The sequence below is a fragment of the Marmota flaviventris genome, chromosome 1 (assembly GCF_047511675.1).
Source record: "Marmota flaviventris isolate mMarFla1 chromosome 1, mMarFla1.hap1, whole genome shotgun sequence".
NCBI classification, from domain to species: Eukaryota; Metazoa; Chordata; class Mammalia; order Rodentia; family Sciuridae; genus Marmota; species Marmota flaviventris.
The window spans coordinates 57,468,053-57,486,255 of NC_092498.1; the positions used below are offsets into that span (position 1 = coordinate 57,468,053).

General features: G+C 36.7%; 2 protein-coding genes across 7 annotated transcripts in view; one reads left to right on the forward strand and one right to left on the reverse strand.

The window, feature by feature from the left end:
• The first annotated feature begins 1,814 nt into the window (after positions 1-1,814).
• Positions 1,815-11,466, forward strand: Efcab10 (EF-hand calcium binding domain 10). The gene is made up of 5 exons (XM_071613176.1): positions 1,815-1,924; positions 7,341-7,505; positions 7,620-7,707; positions 7,856-7,857; positions 11,423-11,466. The coding sequence occupies exons 1-5, from the start codon at positions 1,816-1,818 to the stop codon at positions 11,464-11,466; spliced, it is 408 nt and encodes a 135-aa protein (XP_071469277.1). The 5' UTR covers position 1,815.
• The window catches only part of Rint1 (RAD50 interactor 1), a 28,174-nt gene continuing 19,171 nt past the window's right edge, over positions 9,201-18,203 (reverse strand). For all 6 annotated transcript variants that reach the window (XM_071613148.1, XM_027926471.2, XM_071613141.1 and 3 more), the window contains 4 exons: positions 13,188-13,402; positions 11,411-11,591; positions 10,739-10,857; positions 9,201-9,758 (listed from right to left, as the gene is read on the reverse strand). In XM_071613148.1, coding sequence (XP_071469249.1) covers positions 9,566-9,758; positions 10,739-10,857; positions 11,411-11,591; positions 13,188-13,402 — 708 coding nt within the window. In that variant the 3' untranslated portion in view covers positions 9,201-9,565. The remainder of the gene's footprint in view (positions 9,759-10,738; positions 10,858-11,410; positions 11,592-13,187; positions 13,403-18,203) is intronic.

The window sequence follows — 18,203 nt, forward strand, 5'->3', positions numbered from 1 at the left end:
TCATGGTCTTGTACCCCTGCAATCCTAGTGACTTAGGAGGCTGAGGCAAGACGACTGCAGAAAAGCCAGCCTCAGAAACTTAGCAAGACCCTGTCTCAAAATAAAATGTGCTGGGCATGTGGCTCAGTGGTAAAATGCTCCTGGGTTAAATCCACAGTACCCCCCACCACTATAAAAAGAAAAGGATCCTAATCTGATAAACACCTGTGTATCCACCACTTAGGTAAAGAAATCTCACACGACCATGCACACTACAATCCCCAGGATATTCCTTTTACCTAAACTTACTCCTTTTCCTCTCATCTCCTAGGCAAACCTTATACTGAAATTTGGGTTTATCATTCCCTTGAATTTCTGGATATACTTCCTACATATGTTTGAATCTGTAAATCATATTGTTTAGTTTGGTATGTTTTTAAACTTCCTATCAATTGATTCATACTGTATATATTTTCTTGAGACAATGTTTTTTGAGATTCACCTATATGGTCACAGTAGCTATAATTTATTGTTGCAGTGTTTTATGGTATTCGATTGTATAATATATCAGGTCTTAAAAAAATCCACTCTACTCTTGATGACATTTGGACTGTTGTCAGTGATTTCTATTATGAACAGTGCCGCTGTGAACATTCTTTTACATGTCTCTTGGTGCACATTTACAAGAGTTGCTTTAGGAGTGGCATTTCTGAGTCATAGTGAACCACGTTTAAATTAGCAAGATGATTCCAAACCATTTTCCAAAGCAGATGTTCCAATGTCACTTCCATGATCACACCACATCTTTGCCAGAACTTGATATTGCCCAACTTCCTAGTTTTTAATCAGTCTGTTATGTATATAAAATGGCATTATCTTGTAATTTTATTTTATTCGCAGGATTCCTAAAGAGGTTGAGAATATTTTCATATGTTCATTGGCCATTTATCTTTTCTTAAAGTTCCTGGTTTTTTTAAAGTTGTTGATAGACCTTTATTTTGTTTATTTATATGCGGTGCTGAGAATCGAACCTAGTGATTCACACATGCCAGGCAGGCGCTACCGCTGAGCCACAGCCCCCCCTGTTTTTTTTTTTTTTAATATCTATTTTTTAGCTGTAGTTGGACACAATACCTTTATTTTCTAAATTTATTTCTATGTGATGCTGAGGATCGAACCCAGAGCCTTTCATATGCTATGCGAATGCTCTGCCTCTGAGCCAACAACCTCAGCCCTAAAGTTCCCGTTTTGAGTTCTTTGGTCAAAGGGCACAGGCTTCAGAGGTTCAGGACTCAAAGACAGAAGTGTCAGTTTCTCAGGTACTCCACTGAATAAGCAGAGACTGTCTCAGACCAACCTGCAACCAATATTATTCAGTGTCCCTCTAGCAAAATGACTGTCAGATGGTCTCTACAACCTTAGGCAGTCGTCTGGTCAGGATCCAGGCATGCTCCGTGTTCCCCAATCCAGTCAAGCCAGCGGGAGGTCAGCAGGCGGCTCACACCTAAAATGCTATGTAGGACTCTGCACCAGTCACCCCCAGAATTACGCAAATTTTGTTTGGTTCATCCTGTGTTACCAGCACCTCAAGCAATTCGCTATGGGCTAGAGACAGAACCGGGAAAAGGCCTGTAGAGCCAGCCCTCAGCGGGAAGGAGGGCACCACGCCTCCACCTCCGCCCGCCGCACACCGCACGCCCAGACCCCGCCCGGAACTGAGCGTCACGCCCAGCTCGCAGCGTGGGGAGCGCGTCACGTGACCGCGCCGGGCGGAGGCAGGCGGAGTCGGAGGCCTGGACGCCGCCTGGTCGCTTAGCAACAGCCCCAGGCGTAGCGATGGAGGCTCCAGTTAGCAGGGAGCAGGAAGCCGGGTATTATTTGAAAAGCCACCGGATCCTGGATCTGCTGAACCACCTCACCAGCGTCCTCCTCTTTGTCAGGCCAGGTAAGGGTGTTGCCACCTAATAGCGTTCTGTGCTGCCCGCCTCCCCGCGGAGACGAGAGGGGGTCCCGAGCCGGCGCTTCGCTGCCTCCTCCTTCCCTCCCCTTTCCTCCCTCCACGCTCTCTAGGCCACCGAGTCCTGCTGTTGCCCATTAACTCTGTGGTCTTCAGTAAACACGTGCAGCTGGGACGACCCCTAGGTGCCAGCCGCTAACCTAGTGCGGCGAGTTAGGCTAGGGGAGCGGTCGTTGGGAAGAGAGGCTTCTCGCTCCACCTCTGCGTACTCCGTGGCATAAGACAAGACTCTGAACTGGTTTCTTGCTCTGAAAAGTGGGCACGATAGTAGAACCGATCTCGTGGGGGAGATTCATATATAAAACAGCCTGTGCTTGGCAAAAACGGATGTTTCCATTGCTACCCCTGCTTGTGAAGAGTTTTTCATACAGTAAGTGCACTAAACAAATGATAGGGTGAGCTAGAAGGGTGTTCTTGGGGAGCAGCTTTTCCTGACATTTTTATACATCTATGCCCCTTAAAAAGTTTGAAACATTTCATAATTTTTGTGTAGTGTGTAATTAAGAAGTTTTGTTAAATCGGGTGTAGTGGCACATGCCTGTGATCCCAGCTACTTGAGAGTCTGAGGCAGGAGGATTCCAACTTTGAGGCCAGCCTGAGCAACTTAGACCCCCATCTCAAAATAAAAAATAAAAAGGGGATGTAGCTCAGTGGTAGATCGTCCGTGGGTTCAAACTATAGTACCCGGGGTGGGGGGAGGAGGGGGAAGTAAAAATGATCATATGTCCTCCCCAGGTTGCAAAACTTCCATGTGGAGTGTCCAAAATGCTAAAACTGTCCATTTCCTTAAATTCTACACATCCTAACACTGCCAAAACCACCCATCCAGTATGATCGTGTTAAGTATGATCAAATTCTTTCTAGTTGTTTTACAGCAGTAAAGCATTAAAAACAAACAAAAAAATATCACTGTAACAGATAAGGAAGTGAAAAGAAATAAAGACAAAGGAATGCCCTTAACTCTTTTTTTTTTTTTTTTTTTAATGCTCTGAGGTTAAATTGATTTCAAACTGATTTTTAAAACGTGTTTTGGAAAAGTGACTATGTCTCTTGCTGGTGCTTGATACTGTAACATTGAAAAGTATTCTGCTGTTCAATGCAGCAGTATGTCTGACTCCACAACTAGTACTCTTGATAGCATTTCAGTGTTCCCAACACAAAGAAATGATAAATATCTCAGGTGGTAGATATGCCACTTACCCTGTTGTATACATGTATTGACATATCCCACTGTAATCCATAAATGTGTATAATTACTGTGTCAAATAAGAATAAAAATATATCTTAAAAAAAGACAAGAGGAAACCAACAGATTTAAAAACATAATGTGAGCGAAGAGACAACTATGGTGTGGGAGAATTTATTTGCAAACTATACATCTGGTAAGAGATAATATAAAAATATACTTAAGGAATTCAACACAATGGTAAAAAAAACAGTGCAATTTTTAAAATGGGGAAAGGACTCAGGTTGATCCCCGGCACCACTCACAAAAAGGAAAGAAAGAAAAAAGCCAAAGGATCTAAAGACATTTCTCAAAAGAAAACATACAAATAAACAACAGGGTATATGAAAAAAAATGCTCTCCATCACTAATCATCAGAGAAATGCAAATTAAAACCAATATCACCTCACAGTTGTTAGAATGGCTATTATTGAATAACAAGTGTCGTCAAGGATGTAGAGAAAAGGGAAATGTGTACACTGTTGGTGGAAATGCAGTTTGGTACGATCATAATGGAAAACAGTAAGGAGGAAGGATCTCAAAAAGTTAAAAAATAGATATATTATGTGATCCAGCAATCCCACTACTGAGTGTATATCCAAGAGAAATGAAACCAGTCTGTCAAAGAGATACCTACACTCCCATGTTCACCACAGCATTATTAACAATAGCCAAGAAAAGGAAACAACTTTGTGTCCATTAACAGATAAGTAAAGAAAATGTGGTATATATTTACAATGGAATACTATTTGTCTTTTTTTTTTAGTTGTTGATGAACTTTTATTTTATTCATGTATTTATATATGGTGCTGAATCGAACCAGTGCCTCACACGTGCTAGGCAAGTACACTACCACTGAGCCACAACCCCAAACCCTGCTATTCATCTTTAAAAAGCAGAAAATCCTGTCATTTGGATGAATATGAAAGTCAGTGTGTTAAGTAAAATAACCCAGGCATAGAAAGATAATAGCACAATATTCTATAATATGCTGAATTTAAGGGAAAAAAATAACACAGAACACAGAAATAGAGCAAAATGGTGGATCCCAGAGACTAGGAGTTTAGGTATTGAGGAAATATTGGTCCCAAAATTTCAGTTACATGAGGAATAAGTTCAAAAGATATATTGTACATAATGGCAGCTACAGTTAATAACAATATATTGTATCTGGGTTGGGGTTGTGGCTCAGTGATAGAGCACTTGCCTAGCATGTGTGAGGCACTTGGTTCGATTCTCAGCATCACATATAAACAAATAAATAAAGGTCCATCAATAACTAATAAAAATAATTTTTTAAAAATTGTGAAGAGAGTAATTTTAAGTGTATTTATCACCAAAAAAAAAAAGTGAAGTAGCACATGTTAAATATTTTGATTAAGCCATTCCATAACATGTGTATGTATCTATATACACACATCATGTTGTTTATTATAAATGTATCTAATTTTTACCTGTCAAAAATAAATTTAAGGGCTGAGATTATAGCTCAGTGGTAGAGCACTTGCCTAGCACCTGTGAAGCACTGCGTTTGATCCTCAGAACCACATAAAAATAATAAAATAATGGGCTGGGGATATAGCTCAGTTGGTAGAGTGCTTGCCTCACGTGCACAAGCCCTGGATTCAATCCCCAGCACCACAAATGAATAAATAAAATAAAATAAAGGTATTATGTCTATCTACAATTTAAAAGAAAATTTTTAAATAAATTTAAGGGGCTGCAGTTGTGGCTAAGTGGTAGAGCATTTGCCTAGCAGGTGTGAGGCAATGGGTTTGGTCCTTAGCATCACATAAAAACAAATAAAGGTATTGTGTCCATCTACAACTAAAAAAAAAAATTACTTAAATAAATTTAAACATGAAAAGATTTAAGGGCTGGGGTTATGGCTCAGTGGTAGAGCCATAATTCAAAATAAATAAATAAATACATTTAAATAATCTATCACAATGTAGGGACCCTATTTGAATATTTCTTTTTTTTTAAATTTTTTATTGTTGGTTGTTCAAAACATTACATAGTTCTTGACATATCATATTTCACACTTTGATTCAAGTGGGTTATGAACTCCCATTTTTACCCCATATACAGATTGCAGAATCACATCAGTTACACATCCATTGATTTACATATTGCCATACTAGTGTCTGTTGTGTTCTGCTGCCTTTCCTATCCTCTACTATCCCCCCTCCCCTCCCCTCCCCTCTTCTCTCTCTACCCCCTCTACTGTCATTCATTTCTCCCCCTTGTATTATTTTTCCTTTTCCCCTCACTTCCTCTTGTATGTACTTTTGTATAACCCTGAGGGTCTCCTTCCATTTCCATGCAATTTCCCTTCTCTCTCCCTTTCCCTCCCACCTCTCATCCCTGTTTAATGTTAATCTTCTTCTCATGCTCTTCGTCCCTACTCTGTTCTTAGTTACTCTCCTTATATCAAAGAAGACATTTGGCATTTGTTTTTTAGGGATTGGCTAGCTTCACTTAGCATAATCTGCTCTAATGCCATCCATTTCCCTGCAAATTCTATGATTTTGTCATTTTTTAATGCAGAGTAATACTCCATTGTGTATAAATGCCACTTTTTTTTTATCCATTCGTCTATTGAAGGGCATCTAGGTTGGTTCCACAGTCTTGCTATTGTGAATTGGTAGTGCTGGGAATCAAATTTGGGGTTTTGTACCTATGAGGCAAGCATTCTACTACTGAGCTATAATCCCAGCCCCTGGATACTGATTTTTAAAAAATTTTTAAAATTTATAGCATTTGTGAGACAACTGAAACTTGAATACCATCTGAGGATACTAAAAAGATTTTTAAAATGTGTGAATGGTATTGTGATAATATTGTGGTGATATGAAAAAGGAGTCCTTATCTTTTAGAGATGCATAATTCAAATAGCAATGAAACATGATTGCTATGATTTTCTTTGAAATAATAGGTAAAGAGGGGGAAGTAGGTGGGTAACGAGTAAAATAAGATTGGCTGCAAATTTTAACAGTTGAAGTTGGTGGTGAGTTCACTGTATTTTTATGCTTTTACAAACTCCTTTATTTTTAAATACACACACACACACACACACACACACACACACACACATTTAGTTGTAGATGGACACAATACCTTTTAATTTATTTTTATGTGGTGCTGAGGATGGAACCCAGTGCCTCACACATGCTAGGCAAGCACTCTGCTACTGAGCTACAACCCTAGCCCAAACTCCTTTAATTCTTAACAATAAATAGCTCTTTTAAAAGAATTTTTAAGTAAACATAAGGGTAAAAGCTGGGATTGAAATTAAATGATGGTAAAAAAAAAGAAATTAAATGATGGTGCAGTAATAGGGTTTTACCTGCTGTTCCATCTTTACTTCTTTTTTTCTTAACTTCTGACCAGGGATAGAACCCAGGGTTGATCTATCACTAAGCTACATCCCCAGTCCTTTTTCTTTTTCTTTCTTTTTTTTTGGGGGGGTGGGGGTGGGGTGGGGGGGACACAATCTTGCTAAGTTAGTTGCCCACGTGGCCTGGAACTTGAGATCCTCCTGCCTCAGCCTCCTAAGTAGCTGGGATTATAGACTTGCATCACCACACCTGGCTACTTATGATTTTTTTGTCATGATTGTCATGATTGCCCTGGAAAGTAGATATCCTTTATTTTTCATTTCTAAAATTGCTTTAATGAAAGATAACTTATTTATTCAAAATGTTAGAAATAAATATTTTATGCTTCCTATCTGGAGAACTATATCTGAGTTTCTGCTTTTGTTACCTATATATCATCCCCTCTAGCCAACTTTTCTTACATCTTGCTGTTCCCACTCTTTTCGGTTTGCAATTCTTTAGGTAAGTTAGATTGACTGGGAGATTTTTTTTTTTTTAAATGCCCAGGTTCAGTTTCTAGAGTTTTCTATTCAGTCATCTGAAGTAGAGCACTTACGTATGTGATTGTTTAATGTTTTATGTTTCCTGCTGGACTGTAAGTTTCATGAAAGCAAGGTCTGTATCCCCTGGTGTCTAGTACAATACCTTGAACAGGTGTTTAATAGTTGTTAAATGGCTGTTTCCTTTTGTGACATATTGAAATTTCATATCAGAAAGAGTTGGGACTATTCTTTTGCAGAAAACCCAAGAGAATATTTAATCTCTGTGTTGGAATGTATGAGAATTGCTAAAGAAACAAATGTAGCTTTTCCTTACTTTATGGATAACTCTAACATCACGGCCATGTTTGAGATGCTGGACAATTCAGGCAAAGGCACCATATCATTTGTACAATACAAAGAAGGTTAGTATTTTCTACAAATTGAAGGAATAATTTATGATCATTTCATAACTTTCTCTAGTTGAAAAGAATCCTCATTTTGCAAATTTTCATTTCTTCTCATTCTGATGTTTACAGCACTAAAAACCCTGGGTCTATGTGATGCAGATGAAGATTTAAAGGATGATGGACATATAATAAATCTGAATAGGTTCAAGGAGGAAGTGTAAGTCTATCTTTTAAATAATGATTTTAATAATGTAGCATGATTTTCAAGTATTTATTATTATAAATTCTGTTGCAAATGGGTTCCTCCCTTTTGAGAAAAACCTTTCATTTCCCTGAAACTTGCAGCAACTAGAAAGTGAGGACAGGTGTATGCCTATACTCCCAGCAACTTGGGAGTCTGAGGCAGGAGGATACCAAGTTCAAAGCCAGCCTCAGCAATTTATCGAGGCCTTGTCTAAAAAAATTTAAAAAGGGCTTGGATGTGGCTCAGTGGTTAAGTGCCCCTGGGTTCAATCCCTGGTACAAAAAAAATAAATAAATAAAAATAAGAAAGAAAAAGAAAAAGAAAAGAAAGAAGGAAGGAAGGACAGGCAAGGAATGTTCCCTTCTGGGAAATGCTGGAGTTAGGATGTTCCAGAGGCAATTTCATTCTTTCCTCAAGGAAACCTCAGCAATTCTCAAAGGATGACAGAAACCTAGTCTGCTAAAACTAACAGAAGAGCTTTGAGCTCAACACACTAGTTGAAAAGTTTCTGTACACAGTAATAGAATTTATCTCAAAACTTACTTATTGCAAAGTAAATGTTTATCAATAGTGTAATACACATTAGCCTGACAGTTTTAGATTTGAGATATTATAACCAGTGTTGAAAGTACTAAATGCGGGGCTGGGGATGTGGCTCAAGCGGTAGCGTGCTCGCCTGGTGTGCGTGCGGCCCAGGTTCGATCCTCAGCACCACATACAAACAAAGATGTTGTGTCCGCCGAGAACTAAAAAATAAATATTTAAAAAAAAAAAAAAGAAAGTACTAAATGCTCTGTCAGGAAAACTATTGTAATAAAATTTGATATTTGTAGAAAGGTTCTAGTTAATTTAGCTCAATTTGTTTGCAAGTTTTACTCTCTGAGGATTTATTGATCAAGAAACCATTATTCAGGGCTGGAGTTGTGGCTTAGTGGTAGAGCACTTGCCTGGCATGTGTGAGGCCCAGGGTTCAATCCTCAGTACCACATATAAATAAATAAAATAAAATAAAAGATCCACTGGCAACTAAAAAAATATTTTAAAAAAAGAGAAAGAAACCACTATTTAGTATAGCCCAAAGCCAAGGAAAAGTCAGAAGAAAAAAGAAAGTGCAATATTTTTGTCACACCAGTGACAAAAATATTAAACAAAAATGTTTAATTACATCTTCTACCATAGGGGAAAGACTGAGGCAGCGTGCTCTAGCCTAAAATGTTTCATCCAGAGAGAAAAAGTTTCCACTGTCACAAAGAATGGAACTAAGTATTTTATTTACTTATTTTGTGGCTAGGGAATGAACCTACAGCCTTTCACTTGCTCCAAGAGTATTTTAAATGGAAAGATAGTTACAGAACATGAAGAATAATCCTAGCTAATTCACCATCTCATAATTTGTTTTCTCATGGAAATATACTGAAGTCACAAACTGGGTACAGGAACCTCAATGATAAACATGCATTCTTAAGTGACTTTTAAAAAATTTATTGGCTATGTTTGATTATCCACAAAAGTTTCCTTTAGCACAGGAAGTTGAAAGTTATAATTTCTTTGCTTTTTTTTTATTCAACATATATATTCAGCATTTATATTTGTAAATGGAATTATTCTGAGTTTCCATAGTTTTCTGTTTTTGGTTTTCTTAGGAACAAGAGGACTCGGGAAATATGGTCATCATTTTGGTAATACCATGAATTCAAGATAATAAATGATTCAGTAAAGTTGTCATTTGTCCAGTTTCATGAATTCAGAACATCTTCATAACTTTAAATCCAACTGCCTTCCTTTTTGTTTAAAAAAAAAAAAAAACCCACAACTTTTTCTGAAAGATGGATTATTTTCCAGTGTTAGGCCAGTTTGTCCTCAAATTAAGTAGAATTTCAACATCTTGTTGAGCCAGTTTGTAAATTCCAACTTCATTTAAAGCTGCTGTGGCAGTAAGCTGCCCTGAAGCTGATTGCAGTACATCTTTCAGAAGTAATGCAGAACCAATGTTCAAATTCAAAACAATACAGGCTTCTTTTACACTGTTTAGGGGGGGAAAAAAAAGAAAGGAGGTAAACAGAATTTTTTATTATCTCTGTCATCCATATTGTAATAATTTCATTTTGAGAAGCTAAAGTTTCCCTGTGCTGCTGCTGGTCAAATATCCTCTCTATCAAAACTATTTTTGGACTAATTATTTGTCTTTTCAAATATGTTGGGACTATAGAGGTGCACAAAATTTGTAAGTTCATTAGAATTTGTAAGTTTATAAGGTACTAGAATCATGCTTCCAATATGCAGCCATTTGTTCTCTAAATAAAATACTTGGTACTAATAGTCTATTAAATATAGCTACCACTTTAGGTCCATTAGGGTATGGGAAAACAGAAAATTAAGAGATTAAAAATGAAAGCAGAAGATAGATAGAATACTAAAATAAATCTGAATATATTTCTAAGAATTATTCTCACATACATTTATATAATTACACTTAGAATCACAATATCAAATGTGTAAGAAAAAATTTTCTTCTGGCCTGGCTTATTGTTAGGTATTAAACACATCTGTAATTGCTTACATTTACTGAATATAGCAGAAACCACAGTTGCTTTCATTTTCTATTTATTCTCCCAGGAATACGCAACTGAGAACATTAAACCAAATGTTTAGGAAACAAAGTCCAACTGGATAATTTAAATCTACTTCTGGTCAATTTTCTGAGGTCATGGGTCATATCTCATAAATGATTTTGCTTTTTCTATTGTGCTCTGAACATACAGTAGCTATACAATCAATGTTTTAAGATTTTAATTGATCTCCTAAGTAGAACAAAATATATTCCATGCATGTATAATTTTATCAAAATACTCTTGTCATGTATAACTAAAAAGTTCCAATTAAAAAAAAGATTTTAATTTCTTATTCCACCAAACATCAGCAGAGTTCTTAAAATTGCTAAAAGCAAATCAACCTTCTCTAATAATTTGATACATCAATATTAATTGTTAAATATTAAGCTTACTGTTTAAAATAATTTTCTGGTCTTTTGCAATAATGAGAAAACAAAGGGAAAAGGTTCCGAGTCATATCAAACTGCAACTGGGCTGCTCCTCCTTCATTGAAGTGATTAGCAAGAATTATCTGAAACAAAGAATAATTCATGTTAACAGCTGCCTTTAATTATCATAGCCCCCCAAAAATTTCTACTCTTACTTCTTTTTAAAAAATTTTTATTTATATAAGCATTACAGTTCATATTATACATATTGAGCACAAATTTTTCTTTCTTTTTTTTTTATATATAACAGCGGAATGCATTACAATTCTTATTACATATATAGAGCACAACTTTTCATATCTCTGATTATGGTATATTCACACCAATACGTGTCTTCATACATATACTTTGGATAATAATGTCCATCACATTCCACCATCATTTCTAACCCCATGCTCCCTCCTTTCCCCTCCCACCCCTCTACCCTATCTAGGGTTCGTCTATTCCTCCCATGCTCCCCCTCCCTACTCCACTATGAATCGGCTTCCTTATATCAGAGAAAACATTCGGCATTTTGTTTTTTGGGATTGGCTAACTTCACTTAGCATTATCTTCTCTAACTCCATCCGTTTACCTGCAAATGCCATGATTTTATTCTCTTTGTGTATATATGCCACATTTTCTTTTTTTACTTACTTCTTGATATAGGTATACATCCAGCTTTTCCACAAGCATTTGCCAGAAAATTTTAAATAAGGAGAAACAAAGCTGCTGTTCCAGTTGAAGTAAACGGTCTCGTAATATAAGCAATAATGGGCAGGCTGAACTGGATAGGGACATTACTGCCTGTTCTGATTGAGATGGCAAGGATAACCATCTGTTAAAAATAAATAAATAAAATAAAACAAAACACAACTTACATTTTTACCCTAAAAATTTTTTATCACTCTTTTTGTGGGGCTAGTACTGGAGATTTAGCCCAGGGGTGCTTTACCACTGAACTACACCCCTGGCCCTTTTTTATTTTGAGACAGTCTTAATAAGTTGTATTGTGAGGCTGACCTTGAACTTGGATCCTCTTATCTCAGCCTCTTGAGTAACTAGGATTACAGGTGGGCACCACCATATCTGGCTTATCATTGTATTTTTAAATCTTTAACAAATTATGTTATATTTGGAGACCTGTACTGCCTGGGGAATTTTGGATGAGAAAACAGGTACAATATTAAAAGTTCTCTCAGAAAGCAAATGTACCTATGTTTATATTTTAGCTGTCAATGAAATACCTTTATTTAATATCATGATGATACATACACTTTAAATCCCAAAATTTTAATATTTGACTTATTGATATAAAAGTTTTAAAAAAATTAAACTGGGTATGGTGACACACATCTGCAAGCCAAGCTACTCTTGAGACTGAGACAAAAGGATTACAAGTTCCAGGCTGTCCTGGGCAACTTAGTGGACCCTGTCTCAAGATAAAAAGGGGTGGAAATGTAGCTCAGTGGTACAGTACTTGCTTAGCATATGCAAGGCCCTGGATTTAATTCAAGTACTGAGAGAAAAAAATTAAAATGTATGTTTTGAAGGTTTGGGGTTGTGGCTCAGCAGTACAGCACTCACCTCGGATGTGTGAGACCCTGGGTTCGATCCTCAGCACCACATAAAAATAAATAAACAAAATAAAGATATTATGCCCATGTATAACTAAAAAAAAAATTTAAAAAATTATTTTTTAAAAAAATATATTTTGTTTTAGTTGTAGTTGGACATAATACCTTTATTTTATTTTTATGTGGTGCTGAGGATCGAACCCAGCGCCCCGCGCATGCTAGGCGAGCGCTCTACCGCTGAGTAAAAAAACCTCAGCCCCTAAAATGTATATTTAGTATTTGAGGCATCAGCTACTTTTATGCTCTAGTTTTCAGCAAAAAACAACAGTGATGAATAACACTTCCAATCTGATTGAGGTCCTCTGTGTGGCAGGGACTGTGGTATGTCAAATACATATTGCTTGTTCTTAAGCAGCTCATGTTCTGGTGGAGGTCACAGATGCCCTCAGGGAATTATGGTAATGGAATAAATTGTACAATGCAAAGATGCACAGGTTGCTGTAGGAGCACCTTACTTTGAAACAAACAAGTGACAGGCTGGGCTGTTTGACCCTAGCTCTCTGTATTTACAATAGCTGAGGACTAAATTATAGTAGCATAAGTTTATTCTGATTAAAAATGTCCAAGAATATATTTTAGAAAGATTTATATCAAAAACAGTTAAAGTTTGGGCCTAGTATGCACAAGGCCCTGCATTTGATCCCCAACATTACAAAAACAACAACAAAAAACTAAAGTTTTGAGTACAACAGGCCAAACCCTGTTTCTATCTAGACACTTTGGAAATTTGACTGCATGTACCATCTTTCAACTTTTACTAAACTGGCATAAAGAGTTAACTTATACAAAGTACCTACCTTTCTTTCTTATAAAATTTTGCAGCATCTTTAACTTCTCTAAAAACATGGTCTACTTGACGGGTCAACATATCATGCTTTAAACGCTCTAAGAGGTTAATCATGTCGTCAAAGACAGAACTCTCCATAGAGGCTAGTTGTCCCAGCTGCAATTTACTGAGGGTATTATTCTCTGCAAAAACCTCTAGGGCTGCCTGCTGAAGTTGTAGAAAGAACTGAAACAAAAAACACATTAACACATTTATTAATACACTTCAACATCTTGAAATAGAATTTATATATCATACAATTCACCCATCTCAAGTGTATATAGTTCAATTGTTGTAGTAAATTTAGAATTGTGCATCCATTACAATTTTAGGACATTGTCATTAACATCTTAGTACCCCCAAACTCTCATTCTTAGTCTTTATCCCCCAATTCTCTCCCTACTCCCTTCAACCCTAGGCAACCACTAATCTACTTTTTGTATTGATTTGCCTACCCTAAGCATTTTAATGTGTGTTTTTTGTGATTGTCTTCCTTTATTTAGTATAATGCTTTGAAGTTTTGTAATATTGTAACATTAGTATGGTATGTATGTTAATGTATGAACATACTGAATTTTATTTATGCACTCATTAGCCAATAAACATTTGGATTATTCCCACTCTTTATTATGAATAATGCTTCTTTGAACAATTGTGCACAAAGTTTTATGCAGACATGTGTTTTCATTTCTCTTGGTATAAAACTATAGGAGTGCAATTGCCAGATCAAATGGTATTTCTACATTTACTGTTGAAAGAATTGCCAGGCTGTTTCCTACAGCAACTGCTAGGTGCTTAACCACTGAGCCATATTCTGGGCCCTTTTTTATATTTTATTTAGAGACAGGGTCTCACTGAGTTGCTAAGTGCCTCACTAAGTTGCTAAGGCTGGCTTTGAACTCAGTCCTCCTACCTCAGCCTCCCAAGCTGCTGGGATTACAGGCATGCTCCAGCATGCCTGGCTAGTCATTTTCTTTCTTTCTTTCTTTATTTGTAGTTGTAGATGGACAGACTGCCTTTATTTTACTTGTTTATTTTTATGCGATACTAAGGATCAAACCTAATGCCTCACACATGCTAAGCGAGCACTCTGCCACTGAACTATAGCCCCAGCCCTAGTCATTTTTACTTGTGGTATTTTGCATTTTCCTGATGGCAAACATGCCCGTTTATTCATTTTTCTTGATATAGACTGAGAGTTGTAGGGAACTTGGAATACATGAAATTTAAGAGAGTTAAAATGTCATTTTTACAGGTGAAATTAACATTATCCTTTTTCCTCTTCAGGGGAAAAAAATGCTGTGGCTAATTAGCAAAAGATTAAAAAGAATTTAAATATCCACTGACTGAGGACTGGTTAGTGTTCTTCATACAATGGAATGATATATAGCCTATAGTTAAAAAGAATTAGACAATTCTTTTATGTTCTGAAATGGAACTGACTGAGGACTGGTTAATGTTCTTCATACAATGGAATGTTATATAGCTTATAGTTAAAAAGAATTAGACAATTCTTTTATGTTCTGAAATGGAATAATCACCGTGTCTTGTTAAATGGAAAAAGCAAATCAGAAGAGTTTTGTGGTATGTTATCATTCATATACACACACTCTTGGTTTTTTTGTTGTACTGAGGATTAAACCCTGGGGCACTCTATCACTGAGCTATGTCCCTAACCCTTTTTATTTTAAGACAGGGTCTCAATAAGTTGCCAAGGCTGTCTTTGAACTTGCAATACTCTTGCCTAAGCCTCCAGAGCCACAGAGATTACCTGTGCCACCACACCCACCCTCCACACTGTGTTTTTATGAATAGCTTTGGTAGGCTACACAGAAATTGATAAAACTGGAGAGGGTCAGTATTACCACCTATTTTCACTATAAGCCATCTTGTGGCTTTTGAATTTTGTATTACATACATGGATTACATAGTCAAATTTTTTTCTCTTTTGCTCCTTTCTACAGTAATCACGTACTTAACTAAACAGAAAAAAACGTCACTAATAATAAGCATTTAATAGTAAGATTAGCACTGGGCACAATGGTACACACCTATAATCCCACCATCTCAGGAGACTGAGGCAGGAGGACTGCAAGTTCAAAACCAGCCCCAGCAACTTATCGAGGCCCTAAGCAACTCAATGAAACCCTATCTCAACATAAAATATTAAAAAGGGCTGAGGATGTGGCTCAGTGGCTTAAGCACTCTTAGGTTCAATCCCTGATACCAGGGGGGGGAAAAAAAAAGAGTAAGATTAACCATGAAAATCTGAAATTTCTTTCCTCAAAAATACAACTACAGAATACTCAGTATTCCATTTTTCCAAGGTTATTTTTTCAAATAAAACTCTAAACGGTATTAAACAATAAATATGTCATAATGAACCATGTTAAAGGCATCAAATATTTGGTTACCCTTGAAATGTTGCCTTAAGAATTTTTGGTTCCTTTGTTTTAAAGTTCTTAAAATAAGCCAGGAGTGGTGGCACACACCTGTAATCCCAGCTTCTTGGGAGACTGAGGAGGGAGGATCACAAGTTCAAGGAGAGTCTGGGCAACTTTGTGAACCCTGTCTCAAAATAAAAAAATAAAAAAGGCTAGGGATATATAGCTCACTGGTAGAACCCCCTTGGAATCAATACCCAATACCAAAACTAAAAATGACTAGGGATTTAACTTAGTGGTAAAGTACCCCTGGGATCAGTCCCCAGTACTGCAAAAAAGTTATTGAAATGAAACTCATGAAAAATTAATAGCCGGGCATGAGGCACACACCTGTAATCCCAGTGGCTCAGGAGGCTGAAGCAGGAATATCTCGAATTCAAAGCCAGCCTCAGCAAAAGTGAGATGCTAAGCAATTCAGTGAGACCCTGTCTCTAAATAAAATACAAAATAGGGCTGGGGATATGGCTCAGTGGTCAAGTGCCCCTAAATTCAATCTCTGGTACCCCCCACCAAAAAAAGAAAAATTAATAAAATTCAAGACGGGTGAGGTCGTGCATATCTGAAATCCCAGCTACTCAGGGACCTGAGGCGGAGGATCCCAAGTTTGAGGACAGCCTTGGCAACTTAGCAAAGACCCTATCTCAAAAAAAAAAAAAAAGGGATAGAGATGTAACTAAATGATAAGGTGCTCCCAAATTCAATCCATAGTAATGCAAATAGAATAATAAACTAAAAGCCATTTAGAGTTCCCCCAAAGACTTCATGAATGATAACCAAACTACATAAATAGGAAAATCAGGCTAGGAGTACAACTCAGTGGTAAAGTGCTTGCCTAGCATGTGCATAGGTTCTGGGTTCAATTCCCAGCACTGGGGGGAAAAATCTGATGATCAATTTTCCTAAACATTTACTACTAAAATTTACTACTACTCAACATGAACATAGAATATTACTCAGTCTCTTTCAGTCTCATATTCATTTATACGGTAATGTGTCATGGCTACTTTTACCTGACCAGCATCTTTTCCTTTTCTTTTGATAACAGTACCAGTACCCCTGATTTCCTTTGGGGAAATCACCTCTTCTACTCTGATGTTCTACTTCGAGACAACTAAACTCAGGTGGCATTATCCCTACTCTTTGTTGCCAAAGATGGTAATATCATGTCCTGGCCACACCAATGTTTCAGGGTTGGACCAGTAAGAGGTTACCTTGGTAAATCTGCTGAAACTATCAGGGGAAACAGTCTTTTGAGATTGGGGATGGAACATGTGAGCCTGGAGCCACCTAGAGCAACCTAGAGCTACATGTCCAGAGCCTACCTGAGAATGAAACCAGAAATGAACTTTAGAATTCCTAAGTAATGAAAACCAAGCCAGGCAAGGTGTTACACAAATTCCTTATCCCACTCTATCCCATGACTTAGGCCAGTTCAAATCGAGTTTCTGTCACTTGTAAGTAAAAATTTCCTAATTCTGAATGCCCGGATATTTCAGGCTTGGCATAATCTGCCAGCAGTTATCAATAAAGAATATGCAATGAATGGAAATTGAAGTCCGTTCTTTTTTTCTTTTTTCTAGTTATGTAATTATGTAAAAAAGAGTTTTAATGATTTTTTTATTTAAAGCATTCACAGACTGAAGGACATTTTGATATTAAGACAGAATTAGCATCGTAAAAACCACGGTGAGACCTAGTTAATTCGACATAAGATTTTAAGTTTTCTAAGGGTAAGGAAAATGGCTAATTTGTCTTTGTTAACAGTCCCTGGCACCAAGTAAATTAGTTAATGATGTTCCACAAATAATTTCATTGAAGCTAAAAATCTATCCCTGAATGAGTCTCTTATTAGATCATCTGGCATAAGAATCAAGAATGACAATTTGTTTCATACTATTGAAAAAGCTTTAGCAGCAAATGGAGCAGTGTGGGGGCTGGAAGAATACTCACTTAAATTAGAAACACGACACACAAAAGTGCAAAATGAATGAATGTATGCTGATTAGTTGACTTTAGAAATGCACTGATCATTATACTCTATAATCACTTTAAAAATATTTTATTTTCCTCGCTCAGCAGAATGACATTATGCACATAGATTTCTGTTAACATTTTTATATAAAACAATTTGAAATGATTACTAAGTCCCAGAGTTCAATTAAGAATAAACTACCGCCAGGCATGGTGACACACACCTGTAAATCTAACAGTTTGGGAGGGTAAAACAGGAGAATCCCAAGTTCAAGGTTAGCCTCGTAAACTTAGTGAGATCTTGTCTAAAAAAATAAAAAGGATGTAGCTCTCTGTGATCATATTATCAATGTTTTATCTTGTTTATATCTGTTATTGGTAAATTCATTTTTGGTTTATTTGGCTTATTACTGTTTTATTTTGGCTTATTACCTGTTTTTAAGAAAAAGACTTTTTTGTTTTTTCTTTCATGGTAAATAGGTACAGTGAAGAAAGTTTTCTTCTAACAGTACACTATAATTTTTTGTTTTATGGAAAACAAAATACACTACATAATGCATTAATCACTATAA